At 38.7% G+C, this 23,969-nt stretch overlaps 1 protein-coding gene across 46 annotated transcripts in view; it reads left to right on the top strand.

Annotated features, from left to right (window-relative positions):
- Positions 1 to 11,240: 11,240 nt before the first annotated feature.
- Positions 11,241 to 23,969, top strand: part of Rims1 (regulating synaptic membrane exocytosis 1) — a 405,270-nt gene continuing 392,541 nt past the window's right edge. For 15 of the 46 annotated variants that reach the window (XM_074079995.1, XM_074079978.1, XM_074080046.1 and 12 more), the window contains exon 1: positions 11,255 to 11,675. In XM_074079995.1, coding sequence (XP_073936096.1) covers positions 11,512 to 11,675 — 164 coding nt within the window. In that variant the 5' untranslated portion in view covers positions 11,255 to 11,511. Of the gene's footprint in view, positions 11,676 to 23,969 lie in introns of all 46 variants that reach the window. The other 31 variants (XM_074080116.1, XM_074080108.1, XM_074080106.1 and 28 more) reach the window with 9 other exon arrangements.

Here is a 23,969-nt window from a genome sequence, read left to right as displayed (position 1 = left end):
TTCTACCTAACATTAATATTGACCTCTTAGTGTGATCTGCATCCCATAATAATGCTGCACACAATCCCATTCTTGAATCTACTTTCTTGGGCCACTTTGGAAGCAACTGTTGCAGTTGAGGTTCCCAGGGAAACAGATTCTAAAAGTCTATGATTAGCATGCAGGAGACTTATTGTGATGTACATTTGAGAACACCTGTGAAGGGAGCAAGGAAAGATGGATTGAGTGGAGAGAAAATTTCACTGCCAGAGTTGCAACTGTGAATTCCACTAATTGCACAAGGAGTTCTAAAGGTAGCACGCCTGTCTTTATACCAGATAAAAAGTTTCAGTCTTTGAACTTCTGCAACATTGAGCAATCCATTGAATGAGGGGATTCCTTGGGAGGGAATATAAGGCTAGGTGGTACAGAACATAGCTGTGATCTTGACATCTATGGCAATAAGTGTTTCAGTTCTGAAGGGCGATTTCAGTATAACATGACAGCACTCATTACAGTATGGAGTCCATCAAAGAATTCAAGGAGTACTGCATTTGAGATCTCTGGAATAGAGACTATTGAGAAATGTAAAATTAGTTTTGTGAATTGAGAAAAAACATGTAGGAACTTAAGGGTTGTAGGATATGGAGCAGAAATTGTCATGGCTATTATAATTCTTACAGACTAAACGAAACTAGTGATTTTATGATTCTCTGATTCTACTGTGCTTATCTTTATCTTGAAGAAGGGTTAAAGGGTTTAGACTATATTCACTGTATGTGTTGCAGCTATATAACAGAAAAGGGATAAAATATACAACTTTAACTTCATAAGGATAAAATGGTTTCCAATGTAGAAGAAAACGTACCATTTTTAGCACAAACTCTATAAAATTGGTTTACCTATTAAGGACCACATGGTAAGTCCTGAGTCAATCACTGTGGTCAAGCTAATGGTACTGTGGTGAGGAGAAAGGAATTTTGCACCTTGGCTTAAGCAACCAAGTTCCAGTCACGAAGCTGAGATCAGGTTGGCTTTGGCACAGTACTGTTAGCTGGACATATTCCATTTTCACCATTTTTAAAGCATACAGTCATATATGGAGGGGTAGATTTCTGTGCAATTATAATTCATATATAGATTCAGGTAATCACCACCAAAACCAGGAGACAGGACTGTCTTATCAAAAAAAACCCAAAAAAACAAACACCCCATTCTACACTGTTCTAGTCATGCCAATTCTGTTTCTTCATCCCTGTTCCCTGGAAACCATGAATCTATTTTACTTTCCACACTTTCCAGTTTCATCATTTCAAGAATCTTATATGTATGGAAACATGCTGTATGATATTTTTATTTCAGAATATTTCCCTTAAGATCCATCCAAGTTATTACATGAATCAATAGCTCTTTCCTTTTTTATAACTTATTAATATTCCATAGGCATGAATGTACCAAGATTTCTCTCACCATGAAAGGACACTTCAGTTTTTAAAATTTTTTTGCTATTAATAACAAATCTGCTAAAAAATTGTGTTTAGGTCTTCGTGCATACATATACTTTTATTTCTCTCAAAATAATTATCAAAGATATTATTGATGGGTCATCTATGCATGTTTAATTTTGTATGAAACTTTGAAACAATTTTCCAAAGTGGTTGTCATATTTTACCTTCTTATCCAGTGATGTCTATCTTACCCAGTGATGTCTGGGACCCATTTTTCTATCCATTCTTGTCAGTACTTAGCATTATCACTATTTAAATTTGGCCATTGTGATGGATGTATAGTGATAGCTCATGTGGCTGTAATTTGCATTTCCCTAGTACTTAATAATTTTGATAAATTATCAGTTTTAATTCAAGAATACAAGCTGGGTTACTATTTCTGATTTTTCAGGATGTATCTTTTCATTATGTAATACCTATTTCACAGATTAAAAAATTATGAAACTCCTTATTATAAGATGACTGCCATTTGTTGTTTGTACTTTCTAACACTGGAGATAGCTACGCCATTAAAGGATACTGGCAGAATTTCACATAGTAGTAGGAAACTGAGGCCCAAGAATTTTAAGTAACTTGTTCAAGACCATCATAGCTGAAACCAGAATCCATACTTTGTCTAGCAAGACACCACTATGTTTTGCCAAAGTGTATTATTTGTGCATATGTGTGTGTGGGCATGTGCATAACTGATGAATGGTTATAGGTTTACTACTTTCTCTAGTACCTTAGTCTTCCAGTACTCTTAAAGAAAGGGACAATGAGACATAACACAGTATTCCTTAAATTTACAAAGCATTTTGAAGTCTATGTAACTGGATCCCTGGGGACATATGAAATTGTGGGGGTAGGTGTAGGATGATCAGGAATGAATAATGGTAATACAAAATTTGGTTGGTAGAGAACTGAGTAGATCTTTGAACTGCAATAGTTTGGAGAAGGAGAGAAATAGAGAGAAGTGGACCCAAGGGCAAGGGAATATCTTTAGAAATGGACATTTTCATAAGGGAATGAACTAGGAAGAATTTATCTCCTTGATAGTGTTTCCTTGAACTACAATAAAGACATACATAGCATTACATTTAAATAATCCCTTCCCTTATATATTTTAATTTGCTTTTTGTTTTTTTGATATATATATATATATATATATATATATATATATATATTTTTTTTTTCAGTGCTGGAGAGCAAACCCAGGTCCTTGTGCATGCTAGACAAATGCTTTACCACTGAGCTACATTCTCAACCCCTCCCATACTTTTGATAAAATCCACTACAACCCACTGCTCTGATCTAAATGTTTTTGAGTTTCTGCTGACCTTGAGGAAAATATGCAGTTGGCCATGGCAGAGAGAAGATGAAGAGGTCCAGAGGAGGAGCAGGAAGTAGGCAGTAAAACTTTGAGAGCTATGAGACAGCATGTTCTGCTTGCTTCCCTTTCCAAACCTACCAGAAGGAGATAATCACACGGATGTGGAGAAATCTGACCCTTATGTTACTTAAGAAGTAGTCATAGACTACCAGTTGAATGTGAAGACAAGTAAAACTAAAATTGTGCTGAAAATAAAAAATAATAAAAAAATAAAAAATAAAGTATAACTGCATGGTAGGTGTCCAACTTGTCAAAGAGTTGTGGGAGTCATGGTACATGTAGTCAATAAAGGGAGGCTTGAATTCATGTTTTTGAAGGATGATACAAAGACTAAGGAATGACTATGAAAAATGAATGCTGAGTGGAGTGAGAAGATTTAGATATGCAGAGGTCAAAAGATTGGATGGATCCTCTAAGGGGATGTGGAAGATATTTTCCATGGATGCAGTGGAAAAGAAAACTATGAGCGAGAGCCCTTGGCAAATGAAAGTGATCCAAGATGGTGGCAGAATAATCTTAATAATCTTACATGAAAGAGGATGTAAGCCACAGAGTAGGAGAAATTTTATAAGTTGGTGGGAAAATATAAAAAGCTGTGCTTGAGGGATCCAGAAAAATATTCACTCCATGTCTTGATCATGTGGAACTTAGAAAATGAAAGACAATGATCTACACTATAGGCTGAACAGTGCATCAAAGGTATTAGTAGTGCATACCCATTGTTAGAAGAAGAAAATATGATAATCCATGTAGAACACTTAACACAGGGCCAGAGCTCATAATAGACACAGGAAGTATTATTACTATTATGCAAATTCTGGGAATATTCAAAGGAGATCAAGTTGTGTCCATTTTACAGATGAAGAAATTCAAGCTTAAGGACAGTGTCTTGCTCAAATCTGAAGAGCTTAAATCTGTACGACCAAAATAAGGAGCCAAGACCTGAATTCTACCACATTTCCCATTTGCCTGCAGGGGTCATTGTACCATGAATAACAGTGAGTGTCTTGTCCTAGAGTGGCCTGTGTGGGGCTGGATTACCTATCTCAAATTTGGGAGTAGAAAAGAAGAAAATAGGCAAAGGGACTTGCCAGGAAATCTCAGAGGCTCAATCAAAATATTCTAAAGAAAGAGTGCTTATTTCAATCTGCTTGTTGAGGTGTCTTGGTATAAATAAAAGTATTATTTTAATAAAAATATAATTCCTAAACACTAAATATAGCAAAGGTATTTTCTAACTTACTAAAGTTTGTGTGTTTATATAATAATTCATTCTTAGGAATTATTATCCAAATCCATTTTGCACTTAGGGTGTTTTTAGTTTTATAGGTAGGTTAAAAAGTAATGTTTCTTTTAAAGTCAATTAATTTGCCTTACTTTTTAAGACAGAGATTGATCACAAATGCAGAAGGATAATGCATGTTGGACTAGAGAGAATGGCATTAAGCTTTGGATTTCAATTTACTCAGCATAAATACTCAGACAGCATTCTCAGAAGGATAATGATACTAAACAGTTACAGCATCTAAGATGGAGACCCTTCATATAACATGCAATCAAAACTGAAGGACTTTGAAGAAATTATTCAATGCAAAAAAGTAGAAACTGAAGAGAATAAAATGTAGAGAAATTACTTGAAAACATTGCCAATGAAACATTCTGAGTTAACTAATATGGAAGGTGATCAGCCTCAGAAGAATGCAACAGAGGCCATGAACTCTGACTCTGAATCAGGAGATGGGCATTGAAAAAAAGTAACTCAAAGACAGTATAGTTAATTATATCATATACTTAGACAAAGCATGCCAAAGACTTGTATGAACACCAGAAAAGAGCAGGATAAAGACCGTTCTTCTAGGCCCAAGGAAAAAAACATCCCCACACACTGAATTCCTTATGAAATAAATGACAATGGTGGAACCTTACCAAAATTCAGATTAAAATAGGTATTTGGCTGAATTTGAGCCAAAATCTGATATCCAGTTCCAGCCAAATACTTTCAGAAAAATCTCTTGAGAGCCAACAATTCTTTGAAGCCAGAAAGACTATATTTTTCCAAATTGCTGTAACTGTCTATAAATAAGGTGACCAGATAATTTATCACCAAATATAGGACACATTTAACTGAAAAGGAATGCTATTGGTGATGACAGTACAATGGGCACAAACTCAGATGGTCCTGGATAAACTAGGACATATGATCACTTCATATAAAAGCCATTCTTGTGAAATAGATTATGGTGGTGTTCATGGAAATTGTGGTGGAAAAAACATCGTCAGATGTGATAACTCAGAATTTTAAGATTAAGTTCATTGGTTATCAAAATTAGCCTCTCACAGGCGTTTCAGATATTTGAAAACAGCTTATTTCAAAACCTTCTAGAAATTAAAAGCAAATAATGATAATGTGTACAGAATCTTGAATACAAATGCTCCTTGGAGAAAAAATTAACTAGTACTTTGTCCTTAGCTTTAATATGAATATGCATGTGCATGCTGACTTCTTTTGATTATATATTAATAGAATCTCTACTTGTCTTATCATCAAGAGAACAACTTTTAGCTCTCAGGCCAATCTTTGATGGAAGCAATCTTCAAAAGAAAAACATTGTTTTTGTTCAACCTTAGAGAAAAACATTTTGGTCAGAGAGATCAATTAGCAATTTAAATTCAAATATATTTCTTTTTCTGAGAGTTTAGATGATGATGATGATGATGATGATGAAAAACAATGATGGAAGGCTTTTGATGTCCTTACCACATCACTTGTACCACCCCTTAGACACACAGATTCCCCATGTCAGCATGTGGAACCATCACCCATTGACTTACTGCTCAGACCAAAATAGGAGTGGTAATTGACTTTCTCTTTTCACATCCCACATCTCTCAGCCTGCAGATGTCTGGACTCAACTCAGAAAGTACATCTCAAATATGTTCACTTTTCTTACTCACACTACTCCATACTACCCCAAGCTACCTCAATTTCTCCTAATCAGATTTCTGTATCCAGTGTCCTTTGCTGCTACCCATTTTCCTCCTGACAAGTAGTTACTTGAAAAATATAAAGCACATCATTTAACTCCCTGCTTCAGCTATTCAATGGTTTCTCATTGCACAAGAATAAAACAGCACTTCCTGTCCTAGCTGACTTGGCCCTCTATGAGCTCATCCTTAGCTATTTTCTCCTCCTTCACAATGACCTGCCTCACTGGCCTACTTTCTGTTCCTCCAGGACACTGCCCTTTCCTGACTCAGGGCCCCGTCTCTGTACTTCCCTCCTCCTGTTACACTCTGTGCTAAGCTCTTTTAGGCCAGTTCCTTCATCCTTCATCTATCTGCTCACAGAATCCCTTCTTGGGAATTCTATGACTTCCTATTTTTCTACAGTTCTTTTCTGTCATCACACTAACTGTTATCATGTTTTTATTTATGCTTGTCTGCTCCAACAGCATTGTAAGCATTTAGAGCTTTTTCCTATAAAGAGGCAGAGGGTACATATTTTAAGCTTTGTGCAACATATGGTCTCTGTTTTATCTGCTCCACTCCACCATTATAACATGATGGCAACTATACAATCCATGAGCAATGGGGGTGGCCATGTTCTAGAAAAACTTTATTTACAAAGAAACAGAAACCACAGCCATTTGGCTGCACTTGCCTTGCCAGACATAGTTTGTCAATTCTTTCCAAGGCCATTACTTATATGCTTTGTTCCCTACTTTATTCTTCTCACCTAGCACAAAGTAAGTACTCAGCAAATACACAGCCAAAGAATGAATGGAGTTTCTTCTATGTTCAGGCACTGTGCACATATTCACGGTCTTTCATCCTTACTAAAATTCTGAAAGTTAAGAATTATTATTTCTATTTTATAGATAAACAAAATAAGGCTTAGGGAAGTTTACTAATTCACCCAAATAGACATATCTATTGTACTAATTCCTATAACAAAGTACCACAGACTGTATGGCTTGAAACAGCAGAAATTTAGTCTTTCCCAACTGTGGAAGCTAGAAGTTCCAAATCAAGATGTCAGCAGAGGTATGTTCTTTCCTAAGTGACTAAGAGTAACTCTGGAGTTGCTTCTAGTTTCTAATGGCTCCTGACACTCCCTGGCTTGCAGCAGTGTAACTCTACTCTGCCTCTGTTTTCACATGGTCTTTGTCCTTATGCGTCTCTCTCTCTCTCACACACATTAGCTTCTTCTTCCCTATGTGTCTGTGTCTTCTCCTTTTATAAGAACACCCATCACTGGGTTTATGGCCCATTCTAATCCAATGTGGCCTCATTTAAAGTAATTTGTAAAAATCTTTTTTCCAAATAACGCAAATTTGAGTTTTTGGGTGAACAGGATTCAATCCACTACAGCTATCAAATAATAGTATGAGAATTTGAACCTGACGTATTCAGTATTTTCTGTCTATAGTTAGAACTTCAGCTATTGAGTTAAACAAATAGTTAAAAGTCTTCAGTTTTAGAGCTATTTTGAGAAATAATGATTTAAGAATATCATTGGAAAGAAGAAATGAAATACCTGCTAGGAGCTTTGTCTGTTATCATTTCTTACTAGTATTCTTAGCATAATATTAATGTTGACTTGAAAGGTATTATAATATCTGATAAATAGAGTTTTATGACCTTTCAGTCTCGTATTGGTTGAGCAAGGAGAATCACATTAAAAATTTCATGTCTCTCCAGCTAACATCTTTGGATAACAGGCCTTTTTGTCAGACTTTCCCCCCAAACTTGTCTAAACCATATTTCCTCCTTCAGGTCAGGGAAGAACACAGTTCTCCAGCTACAGAGGACAGATTTCGTTACTGAAGTAAATGATTGCATCTTGGCACTTATTAAAATTGTTAATGTACCTTGTGAATTTCTAGGAGAGAGGTACTCTGCACATTTTCCAAGTTAACTGAGTGGTTTTGTGGAGTATCTCCAGATGATACATCTGTGCCATGCACTGCGGTATACCTTCTTGGGTGTTTGCTTCCTTATCTAAGTAAGGGTAAGTTCTGCTTCTCTGGAGGCAAATTTATCAAAACATTTTTTCTGAATTTTAGATATTTGCTTTGACTCTTCATAATGGATAGGATTCCTGACAGAAGAGGAAATACTGATAAGCTGCACAGATTGGTAGGTCAATCAGTCACTCATTCAACTACTCACTCACTACTTTCACATTTATGTGTGTAGCACAGGAAAGTATCTGTGAACCTAAAGATGGTTGAGAAACAGATTTCTTTTCATTGTCATTCAGATAATACATGCTGATAACCATTTCCCAGTCAGGCGTGGTAGCTCAAACCTGTAATCCTAGCTACTTGGGAAGCAGAGATTGGGAGGATCATGTTTGAGGTCAGCCTGGGCAAAAAGTTTTCAAGACCCCATCTCAACCAATAGTTGGGTACAGTGGCACATGTCTTTCATCTCAGTTAGGTGAGAGCGCACAAATAGGAAGACTGTTGTCCAGGCTGATCTGGGCATTAAAGCAAGGCCCTATCTCAAAAACAGCCAACCCCCAAAGGGCCGGAGTATGGCTGAAGTGGTAGAACCCTAGTACTGTTAAAAAAAAATTCCCAAAGTAATTCTAATAAACCACTTGTTACAGACTGACTTGTGTTTCCCCCTAAATTTGTATGCTGAAGTCCTTCCTAACTACCACTACTTGAGAGTATGACCATGTCTGGCAGTATAGGTCAAATTAAAGAGGTAAATAAGAGTGAATGAGGTTAAAAAGATGAGGTTCTAATCAATAGATCGGAAACCCTCGCAGGTGTAGGGAGAGAAGCACAGACACAGAGGTGAGGCCATGTGAGGATGAACACACCAAGAAGAGTCCGTCCACAAACCTAGGAGAAATCAAAACCTGTTGATAACTTGGTCTTGAATTTCTAGCTTCCACAACGTTGAGAAAATAAATTTGTGTTATATAAGCCACTCCATCTGTGGTATTTTATTATGGCAGCCAAAGCAAATTAAAGCACCACTGTTAATTGTTGATTACATCCTTGCCTTCAAGAGCTTGACTCAGCTTGTTCTAATGTCTACTGAGGCTTTATTGTTCTTTTATTTGTAGTTTAGAAGATTTTCACAAGAACAAACTTGATCATGAACCTCTTGAGGACAAGGTCTTTATCTGTTGCATGTTTGCCTTCCCATATTGACTAGCACAGAAACAGACATCTAGCAGAATGAATGTGTCCTCTACATTTCAGCTTCCTTCTGCGCATTAATAATTGAGAGACAGCCTAAAACGTCTTCTGGAGAGAGCTAGAAATAAAAAGAACTCCAAAATGCTATTCACTTAGAAGTTTCAAATATGTCTTCTTATTTAGTACTTTTCCTTTGAGATAAGTATCTTTGTCCCCATTTTACAGATGAAGAAACAGTGGCAGGAAGGTTAAACAATGTGACTAATCATACAATCACAGGTAGAGCCAGAATTCTAATTCAGGCTTTTTTTTTCCTCCCCTGCATAGATGTTGGAAGGAGGAAAACAAGTATAATTTTTTTCAATGAAGAAAAGATGATGATCAGAGTGTTTTCATAAGCTGCTTAATTAGAGGAGAAGGAAATCTGGCGAGACAGCAGCACTTATGAAAATTGGAAATTTTAATGAAATACAATAGTTGTGTAAATAAAAATAATATTTCTAAAGCATTATTGAGCATTTAGTAAACACCAGGCATTGTTCTTGGTTACACATATTCTTGACACCTATTTTGTAAGGCTAGAGGAAAAATCTGAATGTGTTGAAAGTGATACAAGAATGACCAGACTGACTTTAGGCAGTTGTTGGTTGGGTAAACAGGGCAGGTTTACTCTGGAGAAGACCAAAAAAGACCTGATAACAGTTTCCAATGGTTGAAAGATATTCAGTTAGAAGAGGGATTTTTGTCATAGAAATAGAATTAGGAGGTAGTGAGCCTCTCATTACTGAGAGAATTCAAATAGATGTGTCTGGATGGAAGCAACTCCTTGCATTTAAAGGAAAATCAACCAAATCTTAAGTTCCTTATATATATTTGAAGAATTTAGGATACATATATATCACTGTTGTCATCTTTTCATTGACAAAGTTAGGCTTGGAGGGGGAAAAAGTAAGAGCACTAACTCACTCCTGTAACTATAGAAAGAATTCCTCAGGAGAGAAGCTTACCAGCTTTGTCATCACCGTTGGTAAGAGAGCTTAGGAAATTGCTCAATTTGAGCCCTCCTCTGTATTGATTCTTTTATAATTGCCTTAACAAAATTCAGTCTCCAGGTTTCAAAGCTGATAATATTACCTATTTTGAAAGGATTGTCTATTAATTTTTGCCTTTATCAGCAAGAGAAGCTCATCCTTAATGCCAATCATTGGGCCAGGCATTGAGCAGAAGCTTCTTAAATACAAGAGGATAGGGTTGGATGTTTTTCTTATCTGGGATCAGTGTTTCTTGAGAAGTACCTACAGAAGCTAAGAAGTGAGTACATGATGACAGGGAGTATCACTGGCGGAATAAGAGTAGATAATCCATTAATGACGCCAGAGAAGTGCAGTTATGAGGTGTGACAGGCTAGCCGAGCCCTAAATGGCAAATTAAAGAGTTACAGTGTTGTGGGGCATCGCGAGAAGAAATTAGGATACACTGCATAATAGTTGTAGCGAGGATGGGTCAAGAAAGACACTGCACTGAAGAGTCAAATGCTGTGTGTGTGTGTGTGTGTGTGTGTGTGTGTGTGATCAAAATTATCTAGAAAACCACATTATTGTTGCTGTGAACGCTCGGTTAGGAAACGAGAAAGACATGGTGGCAGGAAAGAAAAAAATGGGTCCAGAGGGTGTTCCATCCAGCTGTTCAGAACACTGTGGGTCTTCACGATGAAGAAGGTATCAAGGATGATGATGATTAATGCGACCCATAGAAAAACAGAGCTAGGGAGGATGACATAGACAAGGGGCCAGGAGAGGGAGGATGAGTCACGCGTGAGGGGTACCTGGGGATAGAGCGCCGGGGTGCGCACGTTGGCTCGAGGTTGGGGGCAGCACCGGGAACGCGTGGCTCGGACCTGGGGAGTGGGCGGGTGGCGCCCGTGGGCGGAGCGGCTCGGGGCTGGGCGGCTGGCAGCTATGTCTGCGGGAGAGGCAGCATCAGCATCGCCCGGGAGCGAAGCCGCCAAGACTCCGCCTAACTGACACCCCAACTCCCTCTCCCTTCCGCAGCAGCCCCAAACTGGAGGCGGCCAAGCCCGAGCGCAGCCTCGGCGGCCGCCCCAGCCCCGCCCCCGCCCGCGAGCCCCGCGGAGCCGCCCCGAGCCGCGGAGCCCCGCGCCAGCCTCGGCCCCTCGCCGCGCGCGCCGCGCCCCCGCCCGTGCGCCCGTGCGCCCGCCCCCGCCGGCCGAGGCTGCGCTGCGGGAGGCGGGAGGCGGCCGGCGGCCTGAGGCTCGCCAGGGCGACCCAAACAAAGGCAGCATCCGGGCTTGGGTGGACGCAAACAACCATGACAGCCTGGGCACTCGCTCTCCCCGGCACCGCCGCCACCGCCGCCACTGCCGCCGCCGCCCGGAGGGCTCCGCTGTGAGCCGAGAGCCGGGGCGCAGCAGCTGGGCGTGAATCCGAAAGGTGAGAGCGAGAGAGCGAGCGCAGGGGGCGGGCAGGCCACGAAGATGTCCTCGGCCGTGGGGCCCCGCGGTCCTCGCCCACCCACGGTGCCTCCCCCCATGCAAGAGCTGCCCGACCTGAGCCACCTGACCGAGGAGGAGAGGAACATTATCATGGCAGTGATGGACCGGCAGAAGGAAGAGGAGGAAAAAGAAGAAGCCATGCTCAAGTAAGCCACCCCTAACCGCGCCATCCATCCCTCCGCGCGCCTCCATCCGTCCATTCACCACTCACTCACCCGCTCCTCCCGGCTCGGTGTGGGGGAGGGGCGGCGAGGGACCGCCTTGGGGCCGGGGTCCTGGGCTTGAGCAGGGAAGAGGTTAGGGGGTCCGGAGGAAGGAGAGGATTCCAGGGAGCCAGAAACCTAGGAGCCAGGGGAGGGTGGCTTGAGCCGGGGGATGCCCAGGAGGGTTGGGTGGACAGGGGCCACCCTGGTGGTGGGATATGCAGAAGCTGAGAGAAGCTGATCCCACCCTAGTGGAACGGCCTGGGCTGGAAGCAGGGTAGGGGCCAGGGGATGAGTAGAAGAAAGAGGGGTGGTGGGATGAACAGGAGCCAAGGTGGAGGTGCTGAACACAGCTCTTCTGCTCTTTGGAGTTGTTTAGCAGGTACAAGGTACCCCAGTGAAAAGGAACTAATATTTATATAATAAAAATGCTTATTTTTAATGCTTGTTTGGGGACTCATTCATCTCACAGATCAAGGTTGGGTCTTTTTTTTGTGGAGGGGGCAGTTGCCATCTTTGGTAACCTGCCTCTTCAGCTTTTATTTAACCTTTTATTTATTGTCTTCTACACAGAATACTTGTGTGAAGACAAATTTTCTCATCCATATATAATGCCATTGGCAATACAAAGTTTTTAATAACGGGAGAAGCTGGCCTGAATAAAATAGAGGTTCTTCTTTCCTGCTTTCCAAGGGACCTCTAGGGCCTGCACAGTTCCTGAAGAAGTAGCCCAGTAAGGGGTTGAATGTTTGCACACATTCTCCCCTATTTAGAAGTCATCACCCCTTCCGGGGAGCTCTACCCAGGCCCTATTTTCCGGGGGATGAGGAGGGAATGGGGCTGGTTGGTGGTGGTGCACAGTGTGTGAACACTGCTGCTGCTTGTCTCAGACAAAACTGCTTACATTGTACTGGTACCCAGGCAGGGCTTTTCTAGCTCTTTAGCATCACCCATGGAATGAATCTGAAGGGGACTCCAACCCTGCCTCCCTTGGGCAGTCTTTGTGTATGCAGGAAAGTTTTCTACTCTGGGCTGAAGGAAATTTAGAGACCCTGACTGGGACTGATTCCTTGGCGTCCCTTGCTTAGCTAGAAGGTGTATCTGGCGCAGGCAATTGGCAGGAAGAGCCAAAGGGAACCTGTTGCATCTGGAGTTAGCTGATTGCAAAGAGGGGTAAGGAGGGAGCAAGGGGTGAAACTAGGGCACAGAGCACACTCAGCATGGCCTCCCTCCCACTCCTAGGATTGCCTCTTGAAGAGAAGAGGCTGCCAGGAAATGGTTCTGCTTCCCCTCAGTGCAGCAGTGCCTCACAGGAGAGGAATGGATAGAGGCTGCATTCACAGACCCATGGGTCCCCAACCAGTGCAACTGCCACCTAGAGTGGAGAGGGCGATATTGAGGAAAAGATGTGGGTGTTAAGCCACAGCAAAATAGTAGAAATCTAGTTTCCTTTATAAACTCAGGAAAAAAAAAAAAGCTGTTAACTGAGAAGGCCAGAGCTGGTCTGGTTCTGTAAAGAGCAGCAGGTTTCTGAATTCCTTGCTTCTTCTCATCCAGAAAACAAATACTTTAAGCCTGCTGGCTTGAGGGAGGCACAACCCTCGTTAATCTGCTGTCTGTGCCTAGTGGAAGAATGATGATTCTGGTGCTGCAGGCTTCCCCTCTTCTGAGACTGGAAGTCATGGATGGTGTCTGATGGTCTGCTGTCTGTCTGTCTGGTTGTCAGTCCGTCTGTCCTCACCGGTTGCAGACCCTGCCACCAGTCCTCGACACCTATTCTGTTGGTCAGGATTTACAGATTTGCTGCTGTTCCTTTTGGTGTTTGCTGCAGATGGCAGGTAGATAGAGGCCTCTAGCAGCGAGTGAAAAAATGTAGGCTACTGCTTGACAGAGTTTGGATAGGGAAGGGAAGGTACAGTGCAAGTAGTGGCCATCACACCTCTTCATTGGCTGTTCCAGGCAGTGGAGAGTGATGGATCTTAAGTGGTAGTGGATGAGTTTTAGGACACAACCCCAAACCTGATAACTGCCTAGATCAACAATCATAAGATTATATGAATTTATGTGGACAGATAAAAATTAGGAGCACTGTCCAACTGCACCTGTCTGACACATCTTTTTTCACCGTTTTCCCATGACTGCTTTCCACTTACTTACAAATATTATTCCTTTATTGCACGGATTCACAGAATATCACAGTAGGTGATGCTGTTAAACAACAGCCTCTATAATCTGGACCTTTTCTGCTACTGTCTTGGCCTTTTTGCAGTGGTGGGTTGGTTAGTGTTTTGAAATCCCAGCTTGTGTGTTGTATTGTCTGTAATTAGTGAAATGATGCTGTCTTTCTTTTTTTTTAATCAGGGGACACTATATCTTAAAAAGTAGGGATCGTGGGAGCTATTCAGATGACACATATAAATGGGTCTAAATGACATATAGTCATAGGTGGTAGCCTTTTCTAAACTTGGCATTAAAATAGATTGGGAAACAGAATGCTCTTCACAGGGCTTTGAAATATTTGTTAAGTCAGAAAAAAGTTTTTGTGGTCATGCTTAGTCCATCATGTCACATATCTGAGAAATTACTTTCAAAAAATCCAATAAAGGTAAAGTTCTGTTAACAGGGAAATTAGACTTAAAATTGACTTTTGGGTTCACTGCAGAATCATCACCTTCCTTAAGATACCGACTGTACATGTCTTTGTCTCTCTATAGGGGATAAAAATAGGCATTAGTAGAATGAGAAATCTGGTGGATGAACATGCCAAAGCAGCATTACAAAATATCAATTTATATATATTTGTATAGTTTCATTAGCCTTGATTATAAATTACCACTTGAATTGGGATTTGATAATGTCATAAAATATGTATAAATGGAAAAAATCAAGCTACTCTCACCTCAAGATTTTAGAAGATTTTTATATGAAACTAGAAGTACTTTATCATCAAATAATTCATTTTTGGCAAAGTACACTAATTTTAAATACTATTGCATTATAACCAAAGTACTAGACTCCTGAAAATTGTATTTAATGATTGATTTAATTATTTGTAAATTAGAGATCTTTAAAAAATCTCAGTAGGTGTGTGTGTGTGTGTGTGTGTATGTGTGTGTGTGTGTCTGTGTATCTGTGTGACTGTGTGTGTTCTGGAGTCTTATGGAAGTCTAACTTCCTCAATGAATACTCATTCAAGTAACTGTCACTAGATGTCGTGAACCAATATATTACATGGACCGAAAACTGCATTATCTGAGAACATCTCATTAGATGTAAAATCTTATTCCTTTTTATAAAAACTTCATAGAGAAAGGAGCTTCAGAATAGTAAGAGAAGAGAAAAACTAGAAGTAGGAAATTAGAGGGATGGTTTGAGGATGGATATATTAAAATAGCTAACAGAATTCCCAACATTTATTGTTTACCTCATGCTAGCCATGTAAGCAGTTATTTAATCTAGTACCAAATAGGTGATCTATGTTCATTTAATATTTTTATAAATATTTGGATTCTCAAAATAGCCTGTGCAGAAAACAAGTTAGGTATTAACAATTCTCAGATTTTCAACATGCATTCAGAGAGCTCTAGCAATATCCTACTTTAACTCCCAAACATGATCCAACCAGGATTAAACCTAAACACTTTCCCAGACACCGCACTGTCTACTAAGAGGCATTCTTTATTCATTTGTCTTCTACTTAAATGAATTTTTGGTCTTTCCTCAGATTCAGAGAAGGGGTTTGACAAGATTAGGCTGACTCTGAAAATCATCTGCTCCTCATAGGGTGCTGGGCTGGAGCTTCTCACATTCATCAATAGAACATTCTTGTGGCTGGCGGGAAGGGAACTGTCTCCAATTGGAAGATAATAAGAACATCATAGTGTAGTGGAAAGACCATTAACATTGGAACCATGCATTTTAGGGCTCTACTTCTATTTCTACCACTTACTTTGTAAATGTGGAAAAGAAAATTAAGTTGGAATTTTAAGTGGTTCCATTTTTCTTATAAATATAAATTGATTTATGAAGAATATTGACTTTGGGCTTCTTCCTCTCTTCTTAACATTGGAAACTAGCTTTTACTTTTCAATCATCCATCAAAGCTACCTCCTTCATGGAAAGAACTTCTATAACTTCTGCTTTTCTTCTTTTTCTCCCTTCCAAATAAGTATAATTTTATAGCCTGAAATGTATTCATAAGGCTTACTTTGAGAGACCTCCATTAGTAACTAGGAAAAGAATGAAAAGTGTATTTGGGAAACTAGGATGAGGTGGTGATAGAGTCCCCATAATGCAAATACCATAATTCCATTGGCAAAGATTTTTATCTTATACCCAGACATATTCTATCATATTGTTAAGTAGGGATAGGTAAGAAAGAAAAGGAAAAAGGCAAGTAGTGAAGAGAGAAAGAGGCTAAAACACGACCAAGTGTCTACCCAGTCCAAGATGCTGTATTTGGCAGAAAAGACTTAGGGAGAAAACATAATGTTTTACTTGGAGCCTAGGCTTTTTCACATTAGAAGATGGGTTAAACTTAGGGGAAGATTTGAACTCTATTGCAGCTTCCCACTTCCAACAAACACCTGTCTTAGGACATGTGCGTATGCACTACTGAGTTCCCAAATGCTCATGGAGAAAAATATAGAAAAAGAACCCTAAAAATGAAAGGCACAAGGAGTTATCGAAGAGAATAAGACACAAAGCTGATGGTTCCCATTTTTGTTGGTCTATATTGACATTCTTTTAATTTGTATGCATTCTTTCTTAACCAGAAGTTAAGTGAGTAGATTACTAAATTAGAAATATCCTGTGGAAACCAGTGTGAGCTACATATGTTACTGCCAACCTGACTAAGAGAAACACAACATTGGGGTGTTATTTGCTCAACCTGTGAAATAGAAAATGATTTGTGCAGTGAGCTTCCCAGAAAGAAATCCAACATCAATTCCTGAAATCATGCAGTTATTCTCCCACATCTGTAATAAGCATTTGGGTGGGGTTATTGTGCCATGGATTATAAAATCTACTGTGTTGCATTTCAGTTATCTTTATGGACTCTATTCTGTTTTTACACAACCTTTTACATTTGGTCCTGTGATATGTTGGATATTTTAGAGTTGGTCCTGAGAGGTAATGGGAATTTACCTGAGGCACTTTTTTTTTTTTTAATACTGGGTTTGAACTCAGACTCTTAAGCATGTTGCTAGGCAGGTGCTGTACCACTTGAGCTAAGCCTTCAATCCTCTTTGCTTTAGTTATTTTTTGAATAGGGGCTTGTATCTATCCTTGTGCCAACTTGGACCATGTTCTTCCTGATCTCCACCTTCTGAGTAGCTAGGAGGACAGGTGTGAGCCACTGTGCCCAGCCTTCACTGTTTTTTATCAAGTTTTTAAAAAGTGCACTAAGGTGTGAGTTTTGTGTTGTGGTCTGTTTTGTTCATCTACTGAGCTAGGAGACTAGCATTTAATTACCTTCTGTGTATTGGGCATTTGGTGGATGCTTTGCAGATTTTACTGTGCCCTATGCTTACCTCTTCATGTCAGTATTTATTAGTTTTCTCATATTAGTGAAATTCTCAGAATGACCTAGGTACTTTCCTGACCCTTTGCTCATGGCATTTAATCCCTAGAGTCCAGAGAACAAAATTTCATAGGAGCGGAGTAGTCAGGAAGGCATGGAATTTTCTACATGTTTCTGAGTGCTCCTCTCTGACTCCCTGGGTCTGGCCACATGTGGCTCTCTGACTTCCTGTGTGCCTGGGCTCTCCTGACCTACTTGTTTTTTTGCTCACAGGGTTTCCTAATGCCGTAGCATTTCCCTATTGTTCCCCCACACACACACTATGAGGTTATCTCTTCTCAGTAGTATTTTAGCATTGGAACACTACCAATAAAAAAGTAGCATATGACATTTAATTCAACAATATGACCAGGTATTAAAATTGGGTCCGACATAAAGAGCGAGTCCTCTACTACAGGCCAATGCTTGCTTAGTTCCTGCCATTTTGAAACTGTCATGGTCAGAAGGGGAGATGAGTACTGAATAGAACATTGGACCAGATTCTGGTCTCAATGCTATCACTTTTTATAGGTAAAAACATTAGCAAGTTAATTCATTCAGATCAGTTTCTTTGTGTATAGGGTGGAATTTGTAATGCCTACCCTTCTAATTTCTGAGACTTTAACATGATAAAGTGGAGGCATTTTTAAACTTTGAATTAGTCTATCCAAGAAAAATGTCATTATTTTGTTTATTCTTTTAAACTATAGACAAACCCTGGGATCATCTTTTCCTGTGCTTATAGAGGGTGTGGAGGTGAACTCTTGTGACGGGTTCCCCCTCACTATCATTGGAGGGACGCATTGTGGCAGAGTTGCAGGAACACCAAGAGAAGAATTTGACAAGGAATTAAAAGTTAAAATGATTGTAGGGCCAATCTGAAGATATTCTTGCTTCCTTTGTATTTTTCTTTCTCATTAAATAACTCATATTTTTAGCACAAAAAGTAATGGGGGCACAATTGCAAAGTTTGAAATAACTAAAAGGCAACTGAGACGAGTTAGTTACTTTGGAGATCAGGAGGATCATTGTTTGAGGCAAGCCCAGGCAAAGATTTACTGAGACCCTATTTCAACCAACAAGCTGAATAGTGGTGCACATTTGTAATCCCAGCTCTGCTGGAGGCATATGTAGGAGGATTGTGCTTTGAGATCAGCTTTTGAGCAAAAAGCATGGGGCCCTAATTGAAAAAATAAAACTAAACCATAAAAGCCTGGGGGCACGGACCAAGGGTAGGACACTGGCCTCACAAGTTCACAGCCCTGACTTCCAACTCCAGTATCACTAAAAAAATGAATAAATAGATACATAAGAAGAAAAATAACTTCAGGGTAACTTTCATCTTTTACTAGAAGAAACAAAAACAGACCAATTATTTTAGTGTATTTGATAAATCACACAAATTTATTTTCAGAATTAAGGAAGGGTGGCTTGTCAAGTAGTAGATTCTCTTTCCTGTCACTTCACAGGGGAATGATGCAATAAATCATACACGTTTAAGAGTTTTTAAAGTTTCTGTTCTAAAAGCCTTAGGTTTTCTACATATATAGTCTCACATTCTTTTTTTAATCAAACCCACTAGTAATCTCTATTCCAATCACTAAAAGTCCAATTTTAACCACTGTTGACCACCTGTCTTAATCAGATGTAACATGATACCAGTATTTTACAGGTCAAAAAGAATTACACAGACTGTCTGTGGAGAACTTTCTGTAAAACACACATTACCATTTCCTATGTCAAATGTGTCTTAAATGCCATGGAAACGCATGCATATGCTGCCTAGAGACAGTAGAAATCTCAATCAAACAGTGTCAAAAGTCAAGTGAAATGACCATGTTATCTGCTGTGCTTGAAGAAGCTTCCCATTCACAGGAAAGTCAATGAAGTCTGTGCACACAGACTACATATGCACATACAATCTCTATGGTCTACAGATGCAGCATCTTTATACAAATTTAACTGAAAATATATGCAAATCTGTCACACCTGTGTTAGGTTTATGTGTATTTATTTTGATGTAGGTCAGTTTTTGGTAGCTGACTTAAGGAGAAGATACTGCAGAACTGTCCTGAGGCTTTCCTGCTTCTGTTGCCACCTTGTGAAAACTTCCTGTACATGTAAATGCTTATTTAAAGAAAAACTAGAACTGGCATAAAGGAGAGTGACTTACACATGGATTCATTTCTTTATATCAATTTCCTGCTGTAACTGTTGGATAGTACTTACTTTTCTCAACTTTTAAGTTTCAAGTTGGATGAAAAATTTATACTGTCTTCTCTTCATAGATCTTGCTTCTCTTGTCCCAAATTACTCATTTAAAATCAAGCAATTAATAGTCTTAAAATACACCTTTACCAATAAGTAATGCAAGCAAGTTGTACATAAGAAATCTTGAATATTGTTGTTTGGTAAAAAGGAATGTTTTGTTGAGGATGAGGAGTTCTTTTATGGGGTCTCAGTATGTGCTATTCTATATGGAAAAGTTGAATTTAAATTTTCAAACATTTTTCAAATTATACTAGTTATGAATTACAGCTGCATACAAGGCTATGAAAATTGTTCTTTGAACCTTGCAAAAGTTCAGCTTACAAGTTTAAAGAACATGTCTTTAATTTATAGGAACTCACTTAAGTAGATTTCAAAGTGTAATACTTTAATACTTCCTCTGAAGTTTAGATAGTAAGATAAGGTAATGTTATAAGAAATAATTTCATGCAATTTATAAGCAATTAATTCATTTAATTATAGTATTACCTATTTTAAAGAAACATAATGAATGAAATTGACATCTTTATGTAATATAGAAAATAATACCTTCAAATGATTTATACACTATTTGGTATATATTTTGTATTTAAACTTAGTAACTATTGTCTGGAAGTTGTTATTATATTTACATAGAAAAGTATTTGAGTTGAAAACCAATTAAAGTATTTGTGCTGTCATATATATGTGTCATGCTATTTAGTTTCTTTTATGAACTCTCAGGCACAATATGCATATGTAATCACAAGTGGGAGCTAGTATAATAGTACATACTAATGAAGTTTTCTTGCTGCATTTGCAAGACTTTATGTAGTCCACTTGATTATTTCTTTACTTATATTTCTGTCCTTAAAGCATTATTGATTGACATTTAAGAGTGTTCTTAATCTCAACAATATCACATTACTTTAAAGTTGTAAATTATTTGTATACAGTCATTGTGTGCCCATTGGTGTTCTTGTCATTTAAACACAGCTTATAACAAATGAAATGAGGCCAGGTGCTGGTGGCTCACGCCTGTAATCCTAGCTACTCAGGAGGCAGAGATCAGGAGGATTGCAGTTTAAAGCCAGCCTGGGCAAATAGTTCTGCAAGACCCTATCTTAAAAAACCCTTCACAAAAGTAGGACTGGTGGAGTGGCTCAAGGTGAAGACCCTGAGTTTGAGCCCCAGTACTCCACACACATACACACACACACACACACACACACACACACACACGCACATGCACACACACACACACGCACACAGATGCACACACGCACACACACACACACACACGTACACACACATATAAAGACCAAATGAAATGAAGAACTCTTTCAAAGGTTTACTAGCTGTTTTGTTTTAACACTTTGGAAAAATTAGGCAGATTGTATTTGAAGTATCTAAGGTATATATAAATCAATGTGTCTGGTTTCTCTAAACATAAGGTAGCATGTATCCACATTTAGAGGTCTGTCAGGTCAGAAAGATTATGTAGTACATTGGTAGAAAGAGATGAAAACAAAAGTAAAGTAACTAAATGGCTTTCTTTTTATATCTTACACAGCTTAGCAGATTTATCTTCCTTTGTTATCTTTGCATTGTAATATATTGGAGCTTAAGTCTTCTTTTCTAACCCTTCTTTTCTGGAAAAAATGGATATATTTTACATCCTGGTATTTGAAATAGAGAGGAATTGAACAGTCTCTTTTATTTTGAATCTTAAAATTTTATTAAAAGCCAAAATATAAATAGCTTCTGCTTCATTCTACATAATCTTTGTGACAATTTTCATGAAAAATATAATTTAAAATTTTATACAGTAGACTCTTCTTATAATTAGGATAGTTATTTCAAATTATAAATGTCTATGTATGATAGACCAAATCTAAGCCACCTAATAGATAGCATCCTGGGGGTAAAAACTTGATGCTAGTGTGAAAAAAGGTACTGTGGTCTGAGTATTGTTCCAGACAAAGGTCTCAGAAAGGGATTCCATGGTATTTGGAGCTGCCAGGGCCTAGTGGTTAGGGTTGAATCCAGCTATGATTGATAATCAGGCAAGTGGCTTGTCCCTGATTCCTCAAAGGCAACATTGTTGCAACTTCTAGGAGCCCCACATGCAAAAACCAAATCCCACAATCTTAGGCCAGAAGAAGCAGATACTTTACCTGATAAAGTAATGAAAAACTTTTTAAAAATGTGACATGTACTTTGGGAAAATACTGAATAGGAATACAAAAGAGTGCAGAATGAGTGACGGTTATGATAGGCGTTGAAGGTCATTTTGAAGCTCGCTCTTGCCCTCTCTTTTATAATTCCATTTCCTCCTTATTTGCCTTCAATTTTTCTAGACGTCCCTATTTTGTCTCCTCTGGACTCTAATGATCTTACAGGTTCTACTTTCAAACTTCTATTCTTTCCATTTTGTATGCAGTTCCTGGCCCACCTCAAACAATGGCTTCAACCACAGTTATATGCCAGATTTCCTAATCTATTTTAATACTTCAGAACTTTCTACCACATTCTGAATTTTACTGTACCACCTGTTAAATATTTCTACCTGTATGTCTGTAGACACATCATACTTATTGCTACCTACCTGTCATAAATCTCTTGGCTTTTTGTCTAAACACAATGCTTTTTCTGTATTTCCAGAGGGAATTTGTAGGTAGTATCTCTTACATAAAACATTCTCCTTCCAGAGTAAAATTTAAATGTAATGATCTGTATCGTGCTCAGAGTGTCCTTGCATCCCTTCCTACCACAGTCTTTACTAATCTAATGCTCATCACTGCTTCACAACTTGGTGACCACTTTTCTCTTGGTTGGAAATTTCCCTTTTAATCTAATTTTTACCTAGCCTTTAAAATTAACTGAAGCAATACCTCATCTAGTATACCTTCTCAGACTTCTGAGATTGATTTTTAATATTTGCCCTCTGTGCACATGTTTTCATAACCTTTTTTCACTTAACATTCTCCTCTCGTTACAGCATAAACTCATGAGAATAGAATCATCCTTATATATATCTTAAGCATAGTGCTTGACATATAATAGGTACCCAATTTTTAAAATGGTGGATATGAATGAAGGAGTAGATTCAAAACATGTGGACTAGAGGAGACACTGAAGGCTCTATAATGGGATGGGCAGGACAATAGCAGTCAGATGGTTATTCTGACTATAGGAATTCAGTCAGCAAATTCTGGAAGCAAAGAATGAGCTATTTGCTTTTGACTATTGTGAGAGAAGCAGGTTGACCAGAATTTATGAGGAAATAAATATTGGATATTGACATTGCACAGTAAAATTAAAATAACATTTTCTGATGGTCTGTTGTGTTTTTGATTTATCATTCATGGCCTTTTGAAAGATAGCGTTGTTATATATTTGAATGTCAGTGTGGAAGAACATAAATAATACATTTAAAAAAGTAATTCTCTAGAAAGACATGCTTAATAGTAACATTTTTAAATTAATACATCTCTAACTTCAGTAACAGTTTAAAGCATATACATGCTTTGTGGTTTGATATTAAGAGTTAAATCAGATGCACATGAGCATGAAGTATTATACTGATTATATTTTCAATTAAAAATGCACCACAGTTAAGTCCTCCTCTACACTTAAAAACTTTTGGAGGCAGATGTCTCACATTAACCATCTTTTATTTCCATTGCCTAACCCTTTGGCCACACATATAGGACCTCAGCAAGTGTTTATTGCACTATATTGCACAGTCTGTGTGCTTTAGACACAAAGGCACTCATCTTTGCCCTTCAGAAACTGGACTCCAGCAACATGTACACAGGCACTCAGTGATTATGTGTTCCAGGACTGGCAAATACCCATTTCTCATGCAAAGTCCGGTTACCAAGAGCAGCATTGTGAGTGTCAGATCCTCAGAACCTTTCTTAACATTGTGTTCTGGGCCATCAGCTGATAAAGATTAACAGTTGAGACAGTAATCAACCTGTTAGCTATTGAAGATTTATTCCTACTTTTTCAAGCTTTCATTTTGAATTAGAGAGGAGACTCCCTCCAGGTCCTCTGTACCTCATCCACTGTTCCCCCCCACCCCACTGTCATTCTTGCTCCACGTGGTTCCATTTTAACTACCAACAAATTTGATCAATTATTTTATTTTCAATTCTGATTTGATTTGCTTCCTCTTTAAGATTATATCCTGTTATGGCAAACTCCAAAAGAAGTTCTATTACTGTGTTGATTTTTGAATTTGGTTGCATTGAGTATTCAGAATAGGTGGATCATTGCCAGGGACTAAGAAATATTTTATTTAAATATTTCCTTTGCAGTGATATTTGTTGTAATTGTTTTTATGCTGTACCCATATTTCTTAATTGTGATAATTTAAAAAATTTTTAATACTTCTCTGAAAGACACACTTTCAATATGTA

Source organism: Castor canadensis, chromosome 1 (genome assembly GCF_047511655.1).
Source record: "Castor canadensis chromosome 1, mCasCan1.hap1v2, whole genome shotgun sequence".
NCBI lineage: Eukaryota > Metazoa > Chordata > Mammalia > Rodentia > Castoridae > Castor > Castor canadensis.
Note: the sequence above shows the minus strand (reverse complement) of the source record. Positions and strands in the feature narration are given on the sequence as shown.